Source organism: Zingiber officinale, chromosome 10B (genome assembly GCF_018446385.1).
Source record: "Zingiber officinale cultivar Zhangliang chromosome 10B, Zo_v1.1, whole genome shotgun sequence".
Taxonomy (NCBI): domain Eukaryota; kingdom Viridiplantae; phylum Streptophyta; class Magnoliopsida; order Zingiberales; family Zingiberaceae; genus Zingiber; species Zingiber officinale.
In genome coordinates, this window is record NC_056005.1 from 7,680,984 (window position 1) to 7,706,453 (window position 25,470).

General features: G+C 39.4%; 3 protein-coding genes and 1 long non-coding RNA gene across 5 annotated transcripts; all 4 read right to left on the reverse strand.

Annotated features, from left to right (window-relative positions):
- Positions 1 to 3,358: 3,358 nt before the first annotated feature.
- On the reverse strand, positions 3,359 to 4,081 carry LOC122028915 (paramyosin-like). The gene has a single exon (XM_042587891.1). It carries the CDS (start codon positions 4,079 to 4,081, stop codon positions 3,359 to 3,361), a length of 723 nt encoding a protein of 240 aa, XP_042443825.1.
- Positions 4,082 to 5,233: 1,152 nt separating this feature from the next.
- On the reverse strand, positions 5,234 to 7,684 carry LOC122030614 (pentatricopeptide repeat-containing protein At4g04370-like). Its single transcript, XM_042589828.1, has one exon. The coding sequence runs from the start codon at positions 7,584 to 7,586 to the stop codon at positions 5,313 to 5,315; it is 2,274 nt and encodes a 757-aa protein (XP_042445762.1). The 5' UTR covers positions 7,587 to 7,684; the 3' UTR covers positions 5,234 to 5,312.
- A 3,898-nt stretch (positions 7,685 to 11,582) lies between these two features.
- On the reverse strand, positions 11,583 to 17,662 carry LOC122030495. Its single transcript, XR_006125443.1, has 2 exons — positions 16,385 to 17,662; positions 11,583 to 11,831 (listed from the first exon to the last, which is right to left on the reverse strand). It is a non-coding gene; the product is annotated as an uncharacterized LOC122030495 (long non-coding RNA).
- Positions 17,663 to 18,720: 1,058 nt separating this feature from the next.
- On the reverse strand, positions 18,721 to 24,172 carry LOC122029578 (bifunctional nuclease 2-like). 2 transcript variants are annotated; one of them, XM_042588628.1, is made up of 11 exons: positions 24,030 to 24,172; positions 22,295 to 22,604; positions 21,487 to 21,657; positions 21,362 to 21,411; positions 21,219 to 21,275; positions 20,878 to 20,943; positions 20,727 to 20,801; positions 20,003 to 20,121; positions 19,297 to 19,388; positions 18,956 to 19,011; positions 18,721 to 18,870 (listed from the first exon to the last, which is right to left on the reverse strand). In XM_042588628.1, exons 2-10 carry the CDS (start codon positions 22,593 to 22,595, stop codon positions 18,959 to 18,961), a joined length of 984 nt encoding a protein of 327 aa, XP_042444562.1. In that variant the 5' UTR covers positions 22,596 to 22,604; positions 24,030 to 24,172; the 3' UTR covers positions 18,721 to 18,870; positions 18,956 to 18,958. The 2 variants fall into 2 exon arrangements, with proteins under 2 accessions (XP_042444562.1, XP_042444563.1); XM_042588629.1 differs by having other exon boundaries at positions 22,295 to 22,595; positions 24,030 to 24,135.
- Between the last annotated feature and the right edge of the window lie 1,298 nt (positions 24,173 to 25,470).

Consider the following 25,470-nt stretch of genomic DNA (forward strand, 5'->3'; position numbering starts at 1 on the left):
TAAGTACATGCACATACACACTCGTCTTCAACAGTTCTTTTTTCATTATACATTATTTTTTTAGAAAAAAAAAAAGACTTGACTTGAGCGTCAGAGGATCTGCACCGACGACTTTTTCCTTAGTTTCTGGTTTCTAACGTTCTGAGTGCTTGTCTCAATGTATGCAGAGTTCACTTACCACCAATTCTCGTACTATAGATCTGGGAGTTCCACTTGAGGGTTGGCCTTTCGAGCATGTATACACCAAGTATACCAAAGTCGCCTCTCCATCAACACCAACACGATCTCTACCAACTTCCCTTTGATTCAGATTCCGAACAAGATTATCGTACAAAACCACTTTCACTACTAATCATCATTACTTACTATATAGTCTTTTATTTTGGACCGACCGCATCAATTGATTAACTAAAGAATCACAAGTTAGTCGATTGCCTCGTTCAATTGGATTACCTCAAGAATCACAAGTCAACTAGGTCCATTGGAATTGATAAATCCAAACATGGGAAAAGTCAAGCGGCTCCAACTGCTGCTCCAAATATTATTGCCGTCGGGACAACCGAACCTGAACCCGAATGGCTGATGGAATATCTGCAACTAAAGCAACTATCTGAACAAATTTATTCTCAAGAAGCGGTTTCCCAGTATCGTCCTCCAACGAATGCTACTATGAACCCGATTGGTTATCCCCCAACAGAAAGAAGGCCCAAACCTGAACTGATAAGCATAGCAGAGCCTGGGATTCATATGAAGGGGTGAGGAAATTTCAGAAAGGATAATAATGGTGGAATTTACCATCTACTCAGCAGCAAACCAGAGCAATTTTAACATTACCAACACAACTGGGGAAGATAGAAGATGTTTTCCTACGATAGGAAGTAATTACAAAGAATATGGTCACCCTACAAAATTTTGCAGATACTCAAGGTAAAGCTGATTTCATTAAAAACCTATTGGGAGAAGCTGAAAGATTAACTTGGATTCAATGGCGAATGACCTTCCCAAATGAATATCAGGAATTAGTCAAATCAGCAAAAGGCCGTAACGGCACGCAAAATATAATCTCTCAAATTAAAAGGATATTTATTCTTGAAGACCCCTTTCAAGGGTCTACTGATATGCAGGACAAAACTTATAGAGATTTAGAACGTCTAACATGCCCACAGATAAAAGATATTATACCCTTCATAAATGAATATATGAATCTTGCTGCCAAGACAGGGCAATTATTCACAAGACCTGAGCTATCTGAAAAATTTTGGCTAAAGCTTCCTGGAGATCTCGGCAGAAGAATAAAGATGGCCTTTGAGGAAATATATCCAGAAAATACAATGGGTGTACATCCTCAGGTAGTATTTACTTATAAATACCTTGAGGAAGAGTGCAAAAAAGCTACTTTCAGTAGGTCTCTCAAAGACTTATCATTCTGTAGCCAAATACCAATCCCAGATTATTATCAGAATACAAAAAGAAAGTATGGAGTTCGAAAATTCACCACTTACAAAGGAAAGCTACATCAGTCACATGCAAGAATAGAAAAGAAAAAACATCTTAACAGAAACAAAAAATGCAAATGTTTTCTATGCGGTGAGGAAGGACATTTTGCCCAAGACTATCCCCGAGAATATAAAAATGTAAAAAGAGTTACAATATTTGAAGGACTAGAACTCCCAGAAGAATATGAAATAATGTCTGTCCAAGAAGGAGAAAATCAATCAGATGCAATCTATAATATCTCAGAGGAGGAGGACCAGCAGGTACTTACTGTTGCAACGGAATTCTTATTTGTTTTTATAGAACAACGAAATTATTATATGATAGGAAAAACCGATGGATGGCAACCAATGGTACGAGTCTCAAAAGAACAATATGATTCCAATCATGTATGGATGATAAATGATGAGATACCCCCACCTTATGAACGATGTCACTGCTGCAAACGGGACACAATGAAGAAGCACCGCATTCATTGCAACATATGCAAAATTACATCATGCGGTATGTGCACAAGTAATTATTTTGATATAACGATACTTGTGCAGCGTACAGTACCTACACCATACAATCCGGTTGGTCTCATGCAAGAACAGCAAACCTATATAGCTTGGGCAGAAGTAGAAATTACCAAGCTCCAACAAGAAGTAGAACTGCCAAAGCCATGGTCAAACTCCAAATTGAGCAACTAAAGAAGGAAGGAGGCATCTCACCATCTCTTTCTAATTTAACGAAGTCATAGAAGAGTAGAGAAGACTTGAATACTACCAAGTACCAAGACCTTCCTAGTCGTTATTCCAATGTAACCTTTGTGAGAAGAGTGCTACCTAAATTTGGTTCGTGCTTTTAATTAAAAAAAAAAAAAGAGATAACAAAAACAACACACAAAGTTACCTAAAACCATCAACAAAGCCAGAAAGACTAAATGGCATTCTCATGAATGGACTGACAAGAGAATTTATGTTCAACAATGATATGATCTAAACAAGAAAATATTGAAAGCATGACCAAATGACAAAACAAAACAAAACAAAAAAAAAGGAAAGAATCCAGAGTTGATTTTACAAGATAGGTGTGATTAATTTGCTAGGTAATCAATCCAATATTTTCATCAAACATTATGAAACATGTGGGCAAGTATGCCTTGCGAGGGCAATACCTCTTGGGACATGATTAAAAAAATAGAACTGATTAAAGTCGAAATAACACAGTTAATATGAAGATCTCATCAGCTAAAGATGCTATAATACTAAACATTGTTTGACAACACTTGTCATCGTTATAATCATCAAGTTGTTGAAGTCAACTAACCGAAGGCAATAATCCAAAAATTGATGTCATACATAGATAAAAGAGATACAATTCTGCATGCCTCTTTGTTTTATATGATTTAAGATATTTTGATACTGATAAAGATATAGCCTTCAGGAGGTTCAGTGAAAAGGGAAGATACATGAAACCAAACTAATAGAACTAACTCAGCTTGATGATCACAAGAAAGATTTAAGCATCTACTGATATAGCTAAGAAAAGAAACGATACAACTTAAGCAGTTACACAAGCAACAATACAATACAGTTAAGAAAAGAATACCAAACATTTATTAAAAGAAAAGATTCAAAATTCAAAGATTCACATATGTAGCCAGCTACCAGCAAAGGTTGTTTCGCTAAGATACATGAATCAGAATATAGTTTTAATATGAAAACCAACAACCTGCATAGAACATATAATAAGAAGAATCCTTCAGTGACCTACGTAGTTCAAGCAAGAAAGATTTGAAGATCAAACATAAGATTTCTTAAAAACTCTGCCAGAGTAAGAAAACGTAGAAAACTAATAAAGCAGAACCTTCTATCCAGTTCTACTTCCGCTTGGCGAGGTAAAGACAGACCAAAGTCCCAAGCGCCACAGCCACAACACCAACTGCTGATGCCGTGCCAAGTGCTCGTGATTGCGTTAGAGACGCACTGACACCACCTTGCATGTCTCTATTCTGGAGGCTTTTTTCCTTTTCATCCACTATTTGGGACCGCAGTTCCTCCAACTCAAATTCTTTCGCTCGTAAGGCGTTGTCTTTATCTTGCGCTTTTTTCACGGACACTCTCAATTCCTCGGTTAGATCTTTCACTTTAGTCTCGTGTTCATTGGCCTTGATCTTGAACTTGGCTTCGAGGTCCTTGATGACATCCTGAAGGCGCCGGATTTCTTCTTCGTGGTCCGATGCGGACATGTTGGCAGTGGATAAGTCATCCTGCACGATGCGGAGTTCTCCCTCGAGGCGGCTGGCCTGGCCAGCGACCGCCTTGAGCTCTGACTCCGTACCGGCTAGCTTCGCTCTGGCATCAGACAGCTCGAAATGGAGACTTGAACGCTCGCGCTGGAGATCAACCCGCGCCTTCTTGAGATCACGGATCTCCTCGATGAGGAGTTCAACGGCGGCATCGCGGTCTCCAGACGCCGCCGCGGCGTCCTTATCGGAGGTCTCTTCCTTCTCAACGGCGACAGCGTCAGCGAACTCTTTATCGTTGCCTTCGTTCTCGCCGTTGGCGAGGGCAGTGGGAGAGGCGACGATTTCTTCGGCCATGTATCCGGCGGCTCTTTGATTTGGAGGCGGAGTGGGAGAAGAGCACACGAGCAAAACCTAAAAAGAAGAGGAGTCGAAAGAAAGTTGAAAGGTCGAGATATTTTTAAAGAAACGGAGAACTTAAGCAACGGTGATCTTCGTGTCCAAAAAAGGTTTGATGAACGGTGACTGATAAGGAGTCTTTAGTTTTTAAAACATATGTTTCCATTAAATATCATTAAAAAATAATTTTGCTATAATAAATCCTTTTTTAATTAGATTTTTATAATATGTGCAATAGAAAATAACTCGAATAAATTAATTTTAAATGTAAATCGCAACTGTAATTATGCAACTTTAATCAATTTAGATGCTCTGCTAAATATGTGAAATAAAAAAATATTTTAATTAGAAAACAACTTTAATAAATTATTTTTAAATGAAAATACTAGACTGGTATTCATATTTATGCATCGTAATTAGATTTTAAAATAATGGTCTCAAAAAGCTCTTAATTTTGAATGAAATTCATAGTACATATTGATTATGAAAACTCTAGATAAAATTTATATTTTAAAAAAATAAAAATAACGAGTAAAAATTGAAAAATGAATAACAGTAAAATATGAAAAAGATTATTTTTTTAGTCTTCCTTCTTCAAATCATATGAAAATTTTTATTTTAAAATAAATGAAAAAGTCAAGTTTTTTAAACTCTTGATGGTTAACAAAAATAAGAATAGAATTAGTCTTTCAAAAATGCAATAAGCAAAAGCGCTTACCTACAATAATGAAAAGAAAAAAAAAATCTAACTTCAACTTGCCTCTTCACGTCGCTAATTAGCCATTGATCATTTTAAAAAATAGAATCAACTCCTTGCTAAACCAGTGCATTATTTAAAAAATGGAATATAATTTTTGGCCGATGAAAAATTTTAGTGAGATCAAATTGATAATCCTAGACTCGACGTTACCAATCATTATTAATTTCATCACTGTTTTTTTTCCAATGAATTGCTTGCGAAAGAAATCTAACTTTTTTAACTGACATAAAAAAAAATATTTATTTGATATTCAAAATTATAGAATTCATGTTGAATTTGAACATAATTTTTTTTAGCCAAACTCAAATCTATAATTTTTTTTTGTTTGATTGTCCACGTATGGCTTGTTTGCTGAATTCGAATCGAATATTTTTATATAATTTTAATTTAAATATAGTTCTGAATAATTTGAACGAATTCGAATTTAAGTTATTTCGAGCTGTAACTTGATAAAATGTGGTGCTGTTTACTCTGCGCTTGGATTGAAAGTTCCGCCGCATCAATGGAGAGCTCCAACTGCCGGGTCGCGGAGATCTCCCTCAGTTCCTTCATCTCGCCGTCGAGCAGCTTCAGTAAAAAGACGATGTCCTCCTGCTGCGGGTGCGCGTGCTGCTCCGCAAAGAACGCCATGATGTTCCCGTGCAGCTCGACGTAACTCCACGCTGGGGCTTTCCTCAACCCTCGCGCCCTCATCTGCGCCCAAGCATCTCCCACCCCGTCCCACCTCCGCATCGCCGCGAAGCTGTGCGCCAGCTGCACGTAACTGTTAGCCGAGTCCGGCCTCAGCGCCGTGATCCGCCTCGCTACCTCATCGGCCAACGACGCGAATCCACCGACCCTGCAGGCGTCGAGCAGGATCCCCAGGACGTCGGCAGTCGGCCTTGGCGACATGGTGTTCGCGAACCCCAGCGCTTCTTCCAACCTCCCGGCCTTGCAGAGGAGATCAACGATGCATCCCCAGTGCTCGACGCTAGGCTCCAATCGGAACTCCTCTGTCATGGACTTGAACGTCCTGAGGCCCTCAGAGACCAGGCCGGCGTGACTACAAGCCGAGAGCACGGCCAGGAAAATGACCCCGTTCGGTTTCATTCCCTTGCTGCGGAAGTCTCTGTACGCTCCAAGAGCCATGTCTCCCATCCCGTGGCTCCCGCACCCTGCAATGATCGCCCCCCATGAAACCAGATCCTGCTCTGGCATTGACGCGAAGCATCTTAGAGCGGCTCCCAAATCGCCGCACTTGGCGTACATGTCGACCAAAGAAGTGTCGAGCGAGATGGACGGAGCTACTTCGTGCCTGATCATGAAGGCGTGGACGAACCTCCCGTGGTGAAGCGCGCCCATCGAGGCACACACCTGGAGAAGGGAAACCATGGTTATGGTATCAGGCCGCTGTGAAGCCGCCCGCATTTCGTCGAACAGGTAGAAAGCCTCCTCCAGGTGTCCGTTCTGAGCGTAGCCTGAGATCAACGAGTTCCAGGAGACGACGTCTCGTTCAGTCAATATCTCAAACAGGTGGTGGCTCTGTTTTAATCGGCCGCACTTCACGTACAAGCTGACGAGCGCGTTCTGAGCGGCGACATCCAGGGCCAAACCATGCCTGACTACGTGACCATGGATGGAAGCTCCGACCTTGAGTGACCCTAACTGCGCGCAAGCCGAAAAGGCACTGGCTAAGGCTGAAGAGGGAGGCGGCGACCCTGAATTCAACATCTGTTGGAAAACGAGCAACGCCTTGTCTGCTCTGCCGATCTGTACGAGGGCCGAGATCATGGCGGACCACGAGATGGCGTCCCGCCGGGCCGACGAGCTGTCAAAGAGAAGAAACGCTTCGTCCTCGTCCCCACACTTTAAATACATCCCAACGAGCGCAGTCTCGATGTGGGCGTCCAGTCCATGCCCAGATGTGAGTAATGCCGCATGAACTAGCTTGCCCAAACGAGCCAATGCCACTGCTCCTCTTCCTCCATCTTCGCTGGTGTTGATGGATGACACCAAGGAGCCGTACGTCCAACGATCCGGGTGGATTCCTTCGTTCCTCATTGCGCCGAATAAATAGAACGCCTCGCGGACGCGACCGGTCTTAGAGTATCCCGAAAGAACGGAATTCCAGGAAATGGCATCTCTTTCGGGCATTGAATCGAACAGCTTGCGAGCCAGCGCGACGCAGCCGCACCGTCCGTAGGCGTTCACCAAGGCGTTGGCAAGGGCGAGGTTGGACTCCAGGCCGTGGCGGAAGGCAGAGGCGTGGAGGCACTGCAGAGGGACGAGGTCGAGCGGGAGCATGGAGAGGAAGGTGACGGAATTGGGGCGGACATCGCTCCGGCGCATGTCTCGGAGGAAGGAGAAGGCGGTCTCGTGGCAGCCGGCGCGGGAGTACGCGGCGATGAGGGTGGTCCAGGGGACGACGGAGAATTTGAGGGGGATCTCGTCGAAGAGGCGTCGGGCGGAGAGGAGGGAGCCCGAGGAGGAGTAGAGGTGGAGGATGGAGGAGGAGACGAAGGTGTCGGCGGGGGCATGGCCGAGGAGGAAAGCGTGAAGGTGGAGCGCCAGGCCGAGGGGGTAGAGAGCCGATGAGGCGGAGCAGGCGCGGAGTAGAGGAGGGAAGGCCCGGGCAGGAGGGGGCAGGCCGCGGCCGAGCAGCGACCGGTAGTCAGTGAGGAGGGCAAAAACGGCGGCGCCGCCGTCGCCACCACATGGTTGCATCAAATGATTCGAATCCGACGCGGGAACCGAAACCTGATTCAGCTTTAAACAAACCAAATCGACCTCATGTAAATGATCTGTCAAAAAATTAAGAAGATGATTAGATAAAAACGAAACTCTACTGTTAATTATTTGAATACGTCATTATCCTATAACACAAGAAACGTTATTATTGAGATAACGAAGAGGTCTCCGACATTGTCATCTATTGGTATAATTTATACTAACGATTTAATTCAGATTTTAATTAATGATAAGTGAGTTAAGTTGAGTGTTTTATGATCTAATTATATTATCAAGTGTACAGGAATTGACGAATCCGAAAGACTGGATACCAGGTTAAATCTAGTTACGTCCGCGGGACCGCATAGCTTGTGCGAAATTTAGATAGGTCAATGAGCCGACCAGATATCTGGTAGGAAGTCTGGTTGGGTCCGCGGGACTGAACAACCAGCAGAAGTCCAGTTGGATCTACAGATCAGATTGTTGGTGCAATCGACCTCCAAGATTTTAATGTCCGACAAATATATTTAAGTAAGTTTAATGGAGATTGATCATGGGAAGTCCTAGTTGTGGCTAGGCAAGGGTGGGAAGTCAACCGAGTGACTAGTCCTAATTACGGTTAGGCAAAGAAAGTTCTAGTTGCAAGCTAGGCAAGGAAATCTTGGTAGATTGTGGAAGTCAGGTGGATTCGATAGGTTTGGAGGACCTGATCCCTAGGTAGTCGAATACTGAGTCTTAGTGAGTGAAGTCAGGTAGAGAAAACCCTAGGGGGAGATAACCTTAGGTAGCAAGAAGTCTTGAAGGAGTGAACTCCAAGCAAGGTTGATCGGACCAACGGATCTCAGTAAATCTAAGTTTAGATTTACCTTAGTATTCTGTATTACTATTATTGTTGTTGTCTAATATAGTATTATAGGAAAAGTCTTAGTGGATTAGGCGATCAGACACTAAGCAGACAAAGTCTAAACAGATCTGGAGGATCAACGTTCGGCAGATTGGTTGCGATAAGCAACTGGAGGAGCGATAATGAGGTCGTGTTCTTGAAAGGAATAACCTAAGGTCATTGATCCAACTGAAGAAATTGGGAAGGTTTTCAAGTTGAGATAAAGATAGTTGAACTGTCTATTATTATTACTCATGCATTAGATATATTATTACTGTGCTAATATCTATTTTGCAGGATTATTGTCTAACACTATTTTGTAGGTTCGGCTTGATCGGTCGACCGAATCTGATGATCGGTCGACCGAACAAGGCCAACTTAGAGCATATATCAGTTCAGACCAAAATATAGCAGAGTCCGATCAAAACTTGATCTGTCGACCAAACTAGAGGATCGGTCGACCAAACCCTAATAACTCAACACAGTTAAAATCGAGCAAAAGCAAAGAAGGAAGAGCAACTGATCGGTCGACCAAATAAGGTGATCGGTCGACCGAACAATCATCACTTAATGGCGCATTAATTCTAGATCTCGGCGAATAGGGAAGGATCTCTGTTTGGTCGACCCAACAAGAGGATCGGTCGACCGAACACTTAATTGTCATTAAATGCCGAAGATCAAATCAACATCATATCTCAGCGAAGATGGAAGAGAGTTGGTTGGGTCGATCAAACCCAAGGATCGGTCGACCGAACGTCGACGACTCTTATAAAAGTGAGCTCGAGGTCGAGGCTAAGTAATGAAATTTGATTGGTTCGAAGTTCATCTCTGCGCAAGCTACTGTCCGTGCTACAACTACTCTTCACACGCAAGCTACTGCTCCAAGAAGTGTCGACAAGCTGTATACTCATTCTTAAATCGGTATAGTTTTACTAGCTTGTAATCGTACTTATTTATTAGTAAGATAGTAGGTTGTTACTATCTTACTCATTTGTACGCACTGCTTCTTTCCAACGGTGCGATCAAAGATCACGGGTCTTGGAGCAAGAGTTGACTTAGGCTCCGAACCAAGTAACCAAACGAGTCTTTTACTTTTCGCTGCATATTCTGATTGTCTTTAAAACACGAAAGAAAAGTTTTTAAAAGTCACCACCCCCCTCCCCCTCCCCTTTATCGCACTCTTTCGATCCTACACAGACAACTGGTATAAAGACCTGGTGGGTCAAAAGGCTAGTCAACTGACTGCAAGATGGTAAGTGAAGGTAAGTCACTAGAGGAGAGTGACTTTGTGAGGGCGCGTCTCGATTGAGGGACAGTAGACGTCGGTCCAGGTTAGGTCCATTTTGAATCCCTAATATGAGATCTTGACTAGTTCTTGGTCTTGGGAGGACAAGAACTAATTACTATTTCTTATTTTCACTATGCTAACTTTATTTTGCAAGTTATATGTTTTAATTTTGGACTAACACAACTTACAGGGTAAAAGGAGCAAAAAACCTTCGAATGAACAGTATCCGAAGATGCCTTCAAGCATTGGAAGGTGTCTTCGCACTATTCATGGAAGACACCTTCAATGGCTTGAAGGCGCCTTCCAGAGGATAAAAGTTGACAGATTCAGCGATAAGCTTCAGCAGACTTCGGGATCAAATTTGATCCATTGGAGGTGCCTTCAACATCTATGGAAGGCGCCTTTCATTGCCTTTATAAGCCAATCTTGACTAAGCTTCTCACAACAACTACTATACAAGCTACTACGCGTCAATTCGAGGTTCCGATTGCTCCAACTTCCTGCTATGATTCTACTACAAAGTTGTTGCGCCCGACGACTGCTCAGAGGACTTTCGATTGCGACCGGCAGACTAACACCGACACAAGAGCGCTCTCACATTGATCCTTACGTGTTGGTAATAAAATTTTTTGTATTTAATTATTGAAAAAGGGAAGTATAGCGTGTTACACTTCGCCTAGATTCTTTGTACTCGATTCCCTCTTCTGGAGGTACCGTAAGAAGTATTTTAGTAGATTACCCATCAATAGGTCTGCAGAACTTGGGTCTTGGAGTAGGAGTCGCCAAAAGCTTCGAACTAAGTAAAATCAATCGTATTTTTTGGTGTTTTTTTTACTTAATTTCCACTGCGTACTTATCTTTTGAAATCCGAAAAGAATGAGATTTTCAAAACCACGTGATTTACCTCCCTCCCCTCAAGTGCGACTCGATCCTATACCATCCGACGCTCAAATCATTACTCGATTCAGAAGAAGAGAATAGTAAAAATAAATAGTAGTAGAACGCGTGTAGAATAATGGAGCATCGTACCTTTTATAGTGTCACTGTATGACCTATGCACACATCCTAAAACATATGTACGTTTTCTAAAATCTTCCTAAGAAAAGACAAGTGAAAAAATATTCCTGACATCGTTCTTCAAGCGAGCACGCAAATCTATATGATGTGAGAGATTAGAAGTTTCTAAAGTACAATTTGCTTGTAAGACATTCTTTGTTATTGACAATACCAACTTCTAAAAGAGTACAACACTATGAGCTCACGTTGAGCCGATCGATAGCCACTCGACCGTTGGATTGCCGGCTCGACCTTAAGAAATGCGATCAGTTGTTCATTCTTCACTCGACTATTCATTTTATTACAAAGTCATATGTTCGATCAACCTTTAAATCTGATTGGATAGGCAGTAGACCAGGCAAAACCTTATCTGCTGATTGAGATGGATGGCTGATCAGTCATCCTTCTTGCTCGACTGAGACAATCAACCATTCTACTCTGTCCAGACAAGAGGCCCAGACGGGCACTCACGCTGGACCGGCCCTACGGCTAGCTTGGACACACCACAAATATTGTTAATATTTTGACTTCTTCTTAATTTTGACCATCACGTCAATCATTCTTCTCCAATTTATCCATTCCTAGAGGTCCACCTTTAGAGATCCACCTTTCTCACTATATCAATATCATTTCCTTAAATTACCATTACCATGCCGAGGTCCCCGGTTCCTCAAGCCTCATGAAGCAACGACATGCATGCTGCTACTAGTCATCATCTCACTACAGCAGCTTTGTATGGATTTGTACATTTAGGAATTATACCAAGTTTAAGAAGAAGAAAATTTTGATGTAAACTGAATATTTGAATGTCATTTAGCTGAACGAGAAATATGAGGATGTCAAATATAATGACCCAAAACATATGATGTCTAGCGGACCAATGGCTTCATTCCCTAACTCTCCAAGCATGACATTATCTAATGCATTTGACAAATATAATCAAAAGACTAGATAATCTGCATCCGCTTGACGAGAACATTGTTTCCAGGCAGTCGTAGCTGTCGTCATTAGATACCTGAAATTAGGGAATGAGATGTTAGAGAGATCTAAAAGTTGCCAAGTAAAATTCAAAGCTCAACAAACTACAAAGAGAGCAGCTATACAGGCATAGCCTATAAACATGCCTGACTGGTTTCTCTATGTGTTTAAATAAACCTAAAGATGTAAATCCTTGTGCAGAAAACTGTTCTTTTGTTTGATAAGAAGCTATATATATCAAATAACAAGTTTGTACTGAAAATGATGCACTTACTGTCTGGCAATGATAAAAGGCATTTAGATGTAAGAATGATTGATTGATGATCTAGGGCATTGATGATCTAGGGCAAAATGGAACACTTAGGCTTCAGATGGGATATAGTTTCAAAAGCCTCAAGACCTAGCCATTCTCTAAACCAAAGGGCATCAAACTCTTCTGCAACTTGCTGTTAGCCCATCACATTTTTCAATTTTTTTTTTTAAAAAAACAACTCACATTTTATTTTTAGTGCCAATGTGATAGAAACTCGTGAATGGAGTGCATAAGAGTCAGTTGGCTATGAGGAATCAATGATGGTTTTCATAAGGATGGATCATTGACATATATTCACTACCAAACTAAAGTTAACAACTTATCATGCCAATCTGAAATTGTTTGCAAAACAGCATAACCACTAGGAATTTTGTAATTGATGCGTTTACTAGTTGGTAGACAGAAGCAATCCATTTTCATGGATTGTTTATAACGATAAACTCCTTAAAATACTAATTGTAATTTTTATAAAGAGACTCTGTTTCAAATGCTTATTAAAGATGAGCAAAAATGTCAGCATGTCCTATGTTTTGTCCATGAGCTCTAGTGGTATTTCTTATGACTTTTTGAACGTTACTATGTTTCATTGGTTTTGTAGGATCTGATCCAATAAACCATAGAGGCTAAAAGCAAAAGTTATATTTTCTGATCAAAGATGATATATTTATGTAGAAGCCCTACCTTACATTCATGTGTTGTCACTTGAACATCTCAATTGATTCAGAATATGTACATTTGACTGGTTGCACAATCTAATCTCAATTTCCCAACACTAGCATTTCATCTCCAGTTTTATCATGAAATTACTCGTTTTATGTCTCAAGCTTGGAGTCGGCAACAATAAAATTCACATAACTGACCTGTGCATTAAGAATTAAATAACTAAGCTAACCAATGTAAAATTTGGCTGGTTAAATTATTTCCAACCCAATGGATCAATGGACAAGCAATAATCATTGACTGCAACAAAGGAAAAGAAAATTGGCCACCAAACTAGTTCATCAATCAGTCCGAAACTAACAAAATTGAAACCAAGTTGAGAATTTTGAATTTGCATAACATTCCTGACTTTCAAGCTTTTATTAACATATACTGTCAAATATTTTGAATTTAGTTCACTAGAGTACTGTCACAGAATAAACATGCTCAAAAATCATTGGATACGAGAAAGATTAAACAGAGGATTTTCTTGAGTTTGGGATAGTCATGGGAGCTATGGCGGTTGTTTTGCACTTTGTGAACCACACCAGAGTCGCGATGGTACCATGGGTTGCGTTCAAAGACTAGGAGAGGCCAGAGAGCTTAAGAGAGGAGAGGTATTTCTTCTGAAATTGAGCTTTTGATGTTTGAAAAGATTTTGCTTGTTTTCACCATCAATATGAGAGAGGTGTAAAGAAAGGAATGAGAGGACTTCTGAATTCAATGTAGACAGTGTATTGTTCAATTTTCATTGAATATCTCTGATATCATATAAATTTGGATTCTCTGCTAAATATCATAGGTTAATGATGTAATTTTGTTGTGTCCGTGGAAGGTATTTTCATTTGCACACAGTATTGAATCTATTTCCTCTACCATGAGCAACAAAGACTTGGTAGGGAGGGGATTCCACATTCTATGTATATTGATATATACATACTCTACTTTGCAAAGAAAAATCAAGCCATTAAATACCATAACTACTGCAGATAGTCAAGATACAACATGGGAAATCAATAAGAAACTGAAAGTGCTGCACGGTGAACAAGCTATTAATCATATTAATTTCTGGAAGAGGTTGTACATGTATGATAGATGATTAGGATCTAAATGGAGCATCTAAACACTTTCACGACTTGGTTAAAATATTGGTTAGTTCATTGTTTGATCTGTTCAATTCTACATGTGGTGATGATTAAATTTACTGCTCAAAATAAGGATAAGTTGTCAATTTTCATTTCATATTGGAATAAAGCAAAGGATAGTCATTACAGCAGCAATCTTAATAGTGCATATCTAAATCAAGCCTAGATTCCTGTGTTTACTAAAAGATGTCCAGAGCTTCTACAGTAAGACATATATGGTCACTATAAAAGAAATTTCTTGATGAAATAAATAAAGGAAAAGGAGCTCAGTGTAGCGAGAAGGCAATAAAGGAAGAATACATTATTTATCTCATAGTCACAAAATCACCTAACTATATAGCCTAGTAGCTAGACTGAGCTTGTGTGATGTGTATTTATGTGAGAGAAATTTAAGATATTCAATGCAAATGTGAAAAGACCTTGAGTCTAGAAGATAATTCATAGGTTGAGGTCTAAGAAGGACAACATGTCCAAGGCACCTAAAGACATAGGTCAGGCAAAAGAGCAGATTCATCAATTATTTGAAATGGAAGAATCTAAAGGATCCCTCTGTGATTGAATAGCACTATTAACCAGATCAGTAGCATGTGCTCACTCAAGGTGAAGTCAAGAAAGTGGATTGATGACATGCATATTTTCTGCAGGAGCATGCTGAGAGTAAGAGTGCTTTGGAGCATTACTTGAGAGTTTCAAATGGAGCAAGATTTTGCTGATATATAGAGTTATTGAGTGTCAATAAAACTTAACCACACTACACTAGAGAATTTGTTTTTCAAGAGATGACCCATTTTGTTACCTAATTGCAAGAGTAATCTTTTTTTCCTTTTTTGGAATGGGATGACTATTAGAAGTTGCAGAGATAAGTTTCAACTGGAAACTCAAACATCTGATGATTCCATAGGTTGCAAAGAAGGGCTGTGCCAAACCCGAAAAGAAGAGTGTAAGACTATGAGTTTGTTGGATTAGATGAAAGAAGATTGTTTTTCCTTAGGAGAAAAAGCCACATTGCAATGCCAACGGGGGAAACATAGTGATGCCAAGGTAGACATAAATTGCCTTGGGTTTTGAAGTATATTTTACTTTATTTAGCTGTATACATTAGAGAAACTGAAGCATAGCTGCATGTATAGAAAACAACGAAGTTGAATTATGAACTAGTTATGTAAAGAACACAAACTATTTATAAGATGCAGTGGAGTGATGAACTAGATAAATAGCACAACTTTCTCTGCTCTATTATCAAACCAATTATTTTTCTCAAGCCCATGAGTTCTGATAAATCTCGAAGTTATGTGTCATTTTTCCACATTTGAAATTTTTTATTTTGATTTCCCCCCAAAATAGTCTGATTTGCAATTAAACTTAAAAGGCTTAAAGCTCAAAAAAGACAGGTCGCCTCAATTCCATAATCAACAATCATCAAAGATGCAGTGGAGTGATGAACTAGATAAATAGCATAACTTTCTCTGCTCTATTATCAAACCAATTATTTTTCTCAAGCCCATGAGTTCTGATAAATCTCGAAGTTATGTGTCATTTTTCCACATTTGAAATTTTTTATTTTGATTTTCCCCCCAAAATAGTCTGATTTTCAATTAAACTTAAAAGGCTTAAAACTCAAAAAAGACAGGTCGCCTCAATTCCATAATCAACAATCATCAAAGAACTTAGCATTAGATTTTGCTGACCTAACAGTCATTAAGGTCCTTAATATCCCGCACCCTACCCTGTTGCCTACCTTCAAGAACGAGTCACATTGAACTTACATATTCAGAGTCCGAGCCTTTTACATTTTCAGAATCGAACAAACACCAAACTATCACGACCAACCCATGCTCAAATGGAACTATCTAACTCAGTGAGATTATTCATACAATCATATTCTATTTCACCAACCTCCAAATTGGACGCGAACAAACTTCATGGGAAACAACAGTGTATTGTCTAAAAACATCCAGCCCGTACTCAAATGGAAGTATCCCGCTCGCTGAAAAAACTCAGGCAAACGCATACATTTTAAGACCGAGCTTTGCATCATATTCTATTTCACTAACCTCCAAATTGATCGGCAAACAAACTCGAAACATAAGAATACCCAATTATGTAAAGGCAGACTGCGCAATCAAAAAACCGACAACCGCTATCCACCACCCTATTCTTCATTTTCCATCAAAACAAGTCAACAACGCACTCTCTTTCTCTCTCCATGTATTTCCATTTGCCTTTTTATCCTCGCTACTGTCCTCGTTTCCACCAGAAACCCAACTACTCCCCGCAAAATCTCCCACACGCCTCACAGAGGAAGAAGGCGACATTAAAACGTCATATATATATTTTTTTTTACAAAAAAAAAAATTGTTCGTTCGAAACACAGGATATAATGGCGCTAACAGCTAATCGGAGGAGAACAAGGAGAAGGACGAGTTCCCTAACCTTTTTTTCTCCTCTCGTGCCGCCTCCTCCCCGGAGTCGGCGGAGGGGAATCAGCGAGGAGCGGCGACATCCGATTCCTGAAGGACGATCAAGCGGCGGGAGGAGGAGGAAACCCTGGCTCTCGGTACTCTCTTCCCTCTGTTAGACTTAGAGAAGGGGAGGGATAATAAATAGGGGGGCAAAGAAAGAGTGTCAGCTGCTGCAATCTCTAATCTCTGATTTGGACGAAACTTGTCGGCTTTATTCCTTTTCCTTGTTTTTTTCCTTCTCTTTCTTGCTATTTTCTTTTTTTTTTCTCCTCCCTTTTCTTTCGATTTTCATTTTTCTCGAGAAAAGGGAGAAAAGGAGACGCGAATGCCGATGGCAGGCAAAGAGAGCCGTTAGTGTGGGTGTGCGGATGGGTGGGCGGTGTGGGTGTGCGGATTGAGAAAGCGAGGATTTATTTTGAAACAGGGCCGCGGACGGCGTCCCGAGTTGCGATTGGGCGTCCGCTGCTTGCTGTTGGCACGCAGTGCACGAGGCGGTGGTGCGCGTGCAGGGAGAGAGCGATGAGGTGGAGCCAGCCAGCACTGACGAGGCGTGTCGCGCTGCGCTTTGACGCATATATTCCTAGGTCCGGACCCACATCTGGACCCGACCCGTGACAAAACATCAAATATTTACTCACCGAATAATTGTTTTAATTAAAGTCCTTGAATTAAATGTGCTGAATTGCTACCGTGAATTGTTTTTTTGCCCCTCCTCCTTCATATCGTTGCTTCTGCAGCAAGTTGCCCAGCCAAACGCAGGGGTGTAGCAGCAGCACCTGCACGGAACCAAAATAACTCATCGTGCCGATTTGCTACTCCCTCCGGTTCATTGCGCGGCAACGTTTGAGCTTACTCTTTCAGAGAGACAAACCATGAACCATGGCGATGAAGCGCTGCCGACTGCTCGCCGTTTGTAGGTTTGCCTAAGTTTGGATGTGAAGTTCCAGGTCCATTCATTGGCCCTCGATAGCAAATGACAAGCTTGGAATATAACTTTGGACGGGGGAGCAGATTAGATAGAAGGGGAAAGATAGAAGGGGAGTTAGACATGGAGAATAAAGGAAATCTCAATCAACAGTCGCCATCACGCGCCCTCTGCCTGGCTGGCTGCCTGCAGTTTTGTCTGCAACCGGGTGGAGTGGCAGTGGTACTGACAATAGTAGAAGTGAGGACCAAGGAGTAGGATGTGGCCTGCCACTAGCGCCATGACTGTTTTGGGCACAGTTTGAACTTGAATCGGCTCTGCCAAATTGAAACGAAGACGGGAAGTTAGAAGTTGGAGTGGAGACGCACCCCATGGAACTGTATGGGCCACGTAACTGTAGACACTGGGGCTCTGGCAGCTCGGCCGATGGGTCACTATTTGCCAGAATCCCTTAATTGAGGTTGAGTATTGATCTCTACTTTGTAAATGCTCATGTACTTCAGCGTTTTGCGTTAGCAGAGTTTATGAGAGCATTCAACAATGTCGGAAACATTTATTTAGTCTACTTGTAAATGCTGACAAAGTTAAAAAGGATAATATTCAAATTCTCTCTTATAGGAATAAACAAATTATCTACCCACAACTTAATAAGATGTCTCATAGTCTTAGCTTAAAGATATTTCAGTCTCCGCCGGCTAGAAATTCAGTCATTGTAATATTTCGATCGTCACAATTAGGGGTGATCACAGATCAAATTGGTTCAGTTATTGAGCTAAAAAATTATCCGACCCTACTAAATCAGATAATGTAAAATCAGGACCTACATCCGACCCTATATCCGGCGATTCTTATGTATCAGATATCCAACGGGTTGTCAGTTATTTGGATATCCGGCCCTTATCCAATGAAATATAAAATATAAATATAAATATAACAAAAAGAAATAAATTTTAAAATGATAATAGACATTACTCATTACACGTTATACTAACTAATTGAAAATAACTATTACAACGTGTAGCATCTTATCGATAGTAGTTACTACAACGTGTAATAGCTTATCAACATTAGTTGCTACAAATAGGGATGATCACGGATCGGGTTAGTTCGGTTATTGGGATAAAAAACTATCCGGCCTTACTAAATCAGATAATGCAATATTAGGACCCTACATCCGGCCCTATATCCGGCGGATTATTTTTTTTGGGTTCGGGTCGGGTCGGGTCGGTATAAACAAGTTGGTCGATTTAACGGATTGACTGCTCAACCCTAGTCACAATGGCGAAATCTGAGTCAGCACCCTGAACTAAGGGTTTAGTTGGTGTCTTTAATTAATTCGTCAAAACCCATTATCTCCTGCTAGTCGGTTTCCATATACACACTGACATGAACTGGCAAATGCTGCCACCATAGACTTAAATGCTAGAGCCATATTCACAAGATTCCTACTATTACTTACATTAAATATATGCAGGCAGAAAATCACAGTTTTATGGAGTGTTCACGCCATCTATATACATCCCGGTTGATAGCTGCAACAAAAGAAAATGAGTTTAGTCGAATGAGTAAGGGAATTAATCACAAATTTCAAACGGGAGTATAGGGTTGCAATGGAACCTATCATGTCCAGTTCTTTTTCTTCCTGAGCTGAAGAAGCTGGTCCCTCCACTGAGCTGCAAGGCGTTGAGTGATTAGATCACGAGCATAGGCAAAATGATAGGTTGCTAACTGGTTTGATTTGGTTAATACATCAGCATATACATTTTATTAAGATTCTGGCTCCCATCTAAGGGAACCCTACTGCAACGCCAATCTAAGTGCCTTGGGGTCAGATTATATATATTAGAGTTTATATGGATTTTTTTTTTAAAGTCAATGCATCTCAAGCAACTTTTTATTCATCTACCAAGTACTATAATCATCTGCAACATTAGATGAAATGAAGAAAAATGTTTTACCAGCATCTTTGTAACGTTCCTCAATAGCGGCGTTCAACATGTTCTGTATCAACCCGAACTCTTCTGTCTCCATGCAAGGCTGACCATCAGGTCTGGATGGAGAAACAAGTGAATCAAAGTATCAAAACCAAAGCAAAAGAGTGGGGAGAAAACAGAAAGTAATGAATTAGAAAAACAAAAACATCAACCTAAGTGAGTGTCAGCCATGTGACATTGATATTTTTGATCTTCAAATTCACTTTTAATTGAATTAAACTAAATTATTTTATCCCCATATATCCTTCACACCTCCAATCCTAATCAATTCAAGTTGTCTAATTACTAACTCCAAAATTAATTGGCTATGAGTCTACAGGTTCATATCTTAATCTATTTTTTAATATCGACATATATTGGAACAACACGTAGCTGCTCTCCAGAGTAATAGTACTTTTTATTCTATCTTGTCACTTTTACACATCCATTCTAGCAGTCTCATAATGATCATGGAAGAAAAACAAAACTAATTCATCTTGAATCAGAAACAATCCTTAGCATAATCATCTAGTGATAAAAGGGCATTCAAAGATAAGTTTTATTTGGAAAAGCAAGGAGTAAAAATTAGTCCAAAGAAAAATACAGGAAGATAATGTTGGAATGTAAAACTTAAATTTGTAGGAAAAGATCTCTGATGGTTTCGTCATGCATACAACACAAGTTAATGTACCTATCAAGTTCCATAAACAGCATTCCATCTAAAGGAGGAGCCTGCATTACTGGCTTGCTTGGCTCCACAACTCGCATCCCATCAGTATAGGCAAGATGTCTGTGGACTTGTACGGGCACCTGCGTAAGTGAAACCATAAGCAAGCACATACAAATATCAAACATATCTTCACAATTACATGATGTACAGGGTCAAATTTGATAGGTACACTAAGAAAATTAATGCTCGAGTAGGAATACACAAGGGTGTTATGGCACGGTAGAAGGAACTAACAAATAGGTTTTTTGCTAAAAAGGTAAATGTCAAGCTATTTAGTCACTATCTAAACAATGATTAACTAATGAAGTAAGAAGAATAAATTCAATTAAATTCACAGCTCAACTTAGATGGAAAATGTTAATTTAAGTAGCCATTTCCAGAATCTGATGCTTTGCTGATGGATTTTCTGGTTCCACACACCAATCAGGTTTATGGCTATGGAATGCCAATCCTCACACCAATTTGCATTAAATAAAGGACGGTCAGCCACAAGTTTGATATCAAACACCAAATAAATTGGAATCTAATTGTCAGATGCCCCCTTCCAAACATTGTGTATAGAGGAACTACTTGATGCAGCTAGAACACCTCTCCTGTTCAGAAAATTTTCTGAAATCTAAACACTTACGTTATATTGTTTTGCAATATTAAGAACCTAGATTCACATTTGAGAAACAGAACAAACCTTGCAACGAACAGCCAAATTGATGGCATCAGAAGGTCTCAAATCAAAGCTCATAGTCTCCTTTTCATTTCCTACCTACACATGAAGAAAGCAGGACTTCAAAACTCATTTGCCATAAAGTACATTGCGAATACCATATAATGATATAGACCTTTGAGAGGTACAGCTGAGCAAAGTAAGCCTCATTCACTCTCTTGGTGACCCTAACAACTTGAACCTGTAACATGCGATTGCCATTTCATCATAAGGTTTCCAACAAATAAGAGTCTAAAACTGCTAATAAAAATTGGCTTATCAGATACTATCTTCAATAGAAGAAACTGACTTAAATGTCAACAAAAAAGATCCAAAAGTTACAAACAAGAGTCTGCACAACAATGTTTAACTATAGGCCTGAAATGACAATATGTTCTTGAAAAGTATGTTAGGATGCCTTTCAAATTGTACTAAAAAAAGGAAGAGTTTCAAGTGACCAGGAATACATCAACTTACCACCCACCCCAGCTCTTCAATCATCATTTTGACAACTTGATAAAAAGTTGGTCTAGCCTGAGAACAAACATATATCAATTATTCTTTTTTTTCCAGATTGTAAGAATCAATAATCACAATAATACAAAAAGATGCAGTCTTACAATTGGAACATCCCGAATTGCAGCCATCAGCAACACACTCGGCATTTCCACTGAAAATGAAGACATTAATCATTTTCTGGAAAAAGGACTGGTATTTAGAAGAAGCTAACAGAGAAAACACATACTAACGATAATAGGAAGCAGAAGATCACTTCCATCTTCCATCTTCAACACAATTGCAGGATGAGGAGCATAGTCTAGTGAGCTCCCACCTTGGGGGCTATTGTGTATGCATCTTAAGTATCTACCATCACGCATTTTTATCATAAATCCATCTGATTCGCTTCTAACCTGAACTGCTTGTACAAGAGAAATATAATGTAATATATTGACCTTAAAAAAAAAATCAGAAGACTACATTTTACAAATCAAATTTCCACATAATAAAATGAAATTAATATTGTTAGTATGCACAAATTACAGCTGTTTAAATAGCCCATAAGGTTACAACACTTGTTCCAACAAAACCAAAATAAGTTCATTTCATTTTGAAAAATAAAAAGGATGTGAGTGAGCCAAGACTACACACTCAGAGATTCTATTAAAGTTATATGAAAGCATACAGGCTGTCAAACAAGCAAGGAAACAGTTCAAGCTAACCCATAGAAACTAACAGAGTTCTTAAAGCCAAAACAGCCACAACCATAACAAGTTCTTTGTTGAACTAAATCTTAATACCCTATACTTGCTGAATAAATGCATAATTAACACCATATCATCCAGTCTTTTTGCACTTAATCACATATTTTGTTAGAATAACAGAAAGCTAGCTATATTAGCTTAAAGAAAATATTAAATACATATGAAGGCACAGGATACAGTCTGTTAACTATGAAATGGAAAAATTTTAAGCAAGGTATAAACATATAGATCTTCAATGAGAGAGAAATAATGTCAAGCCGCATGTTGAAAAAAAAAGTTCCAGGATATTACCAGCTTCTAACACAGAAGAGTTTACATACTCCTCATCATTTGCATTGAAATTGCCAGCCATGCTTCCATTACCATCAGAAGAGGAACTGAAACTACAATGAATGCACCACTGTTTCTTACCCGAAGATTTCAGAGATATACCACCAACATGAAGTATGTTTTTGCATCTAGATCTGTATCCCAAACCTCCACCTTGAATAGCCACAGACTTTGTGTTGTGATTAGTGATAACAGAACCAGATATTCCAGAGTTTGCATGAATATCAAGGAGACAGTTAATTGCTCCCTTTAGAACTCCCATCTTAGTTTCCTTAAGAACATGTATCAAACTTAAGTATGATGCAAAAACTTAAAATGGTAAAGAAATAAGTAAGTGATGAGAATACCATATAGTATCACGAAATTGAACATTGTGATAAAGAGAAACATATATACTCATTTGGTAGATTCACAAATTACAAAATCTTAGCATGAAAACATAAATAGGCAATCCGAAGCCCCAAAGTTGTAGCATGTGTCTCCTCTTTTGATGGAATCTTAAATTACAATATCAGACTTAGGCAAGTCAGAAGTAAGACCATATATCACACATTTCATGTGGCTACCTATAGCAAACAAAGAGTCCTCAAGGACATTTGGAGATGGGATTTAAAAAACATAGTTTTTGGGTTAGGAAGAGCAAGAAGTAAGTTTTTTGAGAAAATTTTCTAGCATCACACCAACTTTTGAAACCACTTTGCTTCAGTCCCCTTGAAAAACTCAACTCGAACGGTCTATAGCATCTAACTAACAATAAATTTCTCACTATCACATCAAAATACTTTCTCCAAAGAGACTTAAACAGAACTTCAATGTCAAAAAAGTGCATTCATAATAATCATCAAGGAACAAGACTTTCTTTTTTTTTCAATTATGTCCTATTAACATCCTGATTGAGAATTTCAAGAAACAAGTGCAAATTAATTGATAATCCAGGCCCACATAGGATGCCTCTGTACTACTGTTCCTTCTCTGGAAACTGGAGAAACAAACCTGGTACACTTGCATTGCATAGATTAACTGTTTCACTGCACATAGTGCAAAAAAGCCTTTGTAATAGAATTACTTAATAGTTTATGCCTTTGATTATCTTTCCAACTTATGCAATATTTTGAAAATTTTCAATCACAATTCCAATGTCAGTCAATTCTTACAAATTTGACAACCATACAAAAAATTTGGAAAATGGATTAACTAGGAGTGAAAGATCAAGTAACCAGTAAACCCCACTCAATCCAAATTGCAATAAGCAACTTCAATAGCATGCATTTCAGTTAGCACACCTCAGTCCTCATTATTATTACTATTATTATTATTTCTATTAAGCTTCTTTCTTAAACATTTTCTCTAACCTTACCATAAGCCATGATATCATCCATAGGAAAAAAAAAAATCTTTTCTACATTTCAACCTGAATCGCAGAGGATCCGGTCAACTCATGCACCCTAGGACTATACCCCACATGATCCAAAAACATAAATACCCCGACATTAACTACTACAGCATGACGGAGGGATAATTGCGATATTTCATCCGACGAACCAATGGATTTCAGTGGGTGTCAAAACGGGAACGTCACGAAGCACAAATTCAGGTAAACACAAATCGGACACCGTACAGACCCTCGCAGACCAAAAGCGCACGGATTAACCAGACACAAGAAAGGGCAAGAGGACCGATCAACAAAAAGCTTTACCTAAAACTCCTGAAACAGCCGATCAAACTAGAACTCCCCAGCGATCAAACTGCTCTCCGCCTTGCTGAGATTCCAAATTCGGAGGCCCCATCTCCAAACAACCCCGGTTATAAAAAGTCGCGAGCATGATATTACCAATATGCCATTCACCTTCCTGCTAAATATCGAATCCATTTCAGGAATTAGGATATTATATGAGGATAATTTTGTACTTCCACGACATTGATTTCTTCAGCGTTTGATCCGTTTGTCGTTAGCGATACCGGTCGCCGGCATGCCCCGCTTCCAGCACATTTTGACTGACATTAATCAACCTATAAAGACAAAATTACCCTTGGTTAAATCTACTTCATAGTACTTTCACAGCGGCGTAGTTTGTAGTTTTAGAAGAGTCGGAGGGTAGTAGTTTTCCTTACAAGACAAAACGGGTAGTCGCCGGTGAACGTTAGTTTGTTCAGCGAACGGTCGGCACGTGTCCACGCATCAAAGACTGGATAAGGGCCTCGTTCTTCAATCCTTCAGATTTGTCGTTGAATACTGATAAAACATTAAATATCTATTTGAATGTGAATAAAAATTGAGTGAAATTTACAGTTTAGTCGGCTAGTTTAACTAATTTGATTCGTCGGTGATCTCTCTCATCAGCATTGGATTTGGGTGCTCTGAACAATACGTGGTAAGAGATCAGCGAACTAGTTTTGATGTTGTTGGCTTTGAGCATTGAGTATTTGGTGTTAATTTATTTTTAAAAAATTAAGATTTAGAATTTATAGAACTAAAAAGACAAGGTAGATTTACTCAACCTGAGTACATTGAGAAGATATAAAAAAATGTAAATAACATAGATTAACTTAACTTGATTACATTGAGAAATTAAGAAAACAAATAAAAGTTTGGACAACTGCTCTTCCTTGCCGAAGTTACTCTTCTAAGGGATTAATGAAACCCAATTAATATCTTGATCAAACTTATTATATATTGTTCATTCAGAAAACTCATAGTCTTTAATTATGCCTTCAATTTAAAGTCTAATCATGTATGTTACTAGTTCTATTTTGGTGTTTAACCATTCTAAAGGGATGATATGAATATGTAAGAGGATCGACATTATTAATTTTTCCACATCCCTTGTTGTAATTTTCTAACATTATTGGAAAATGTGCTAGTGTCTCTAGGCCTTATAATTCATAGCATATTGAGAAGACCATAATTCATTAAAGTTAAGGGAGTAATAATCATGTCTTTATACTCTATTGTCGGGAAGTATTCATAGAAGATATTGGTCTTCCGTATAGGGGTGTAATCTAGTCAAGCCGAGTTGAACTTTTGAATATTTAAATTTGGCTCGTATATAATCGAGTCGAGCTCGAGCTTTATTTAATGAATATATTCATGGCTCACGAGCTTATTCGAACTTTTATCGAGCCTAAACGAGTTTAAT

What these genes read in the sequence shown, in the direction of transcription:
- LOC122028915 (XM_042587891.1), bottom strand. Translation starts at nt 4,081, where the DNA reads ATGGCCGAAGAAATCGTCGCCTCTCCCACTGCCCTCGCCAACGGCGAG.
- LOC122030614 (XM_042589828.1), bottom strand. Translation starts at nt 7,586, where the DNA reads ATGCAACCATGTGGTGGCGACGGCGGCGCCGCCGTTTTTGCCCTCCTC.
- LOC122029578 (XM_042588628.1), bottom strand. Translation starts at nt 22,595, where the DNA reads ATGGGAGTTCTAAAGGGAGCAATTAACTGTCTCCTTGATATTCATGCA. An exon ending in TTGAAGAGCTGGGGTGGGTG is followed by an intron (nt 20,944 to 21,218) that starts GTAAGTTGATGT and finishes CGCATGTTACAG; the next exon opens with GTTCAAGTTGTTAGGGTCAC. An exon ending in CTGTTTATGGAACTTGATAG is followed by an intron (nt 19,389 to 20,002) that starts GTACATTAACTT and finishes TTCTCCATCCAG; the next exon opens with ACCTGATGGTCAGCCTTGCA.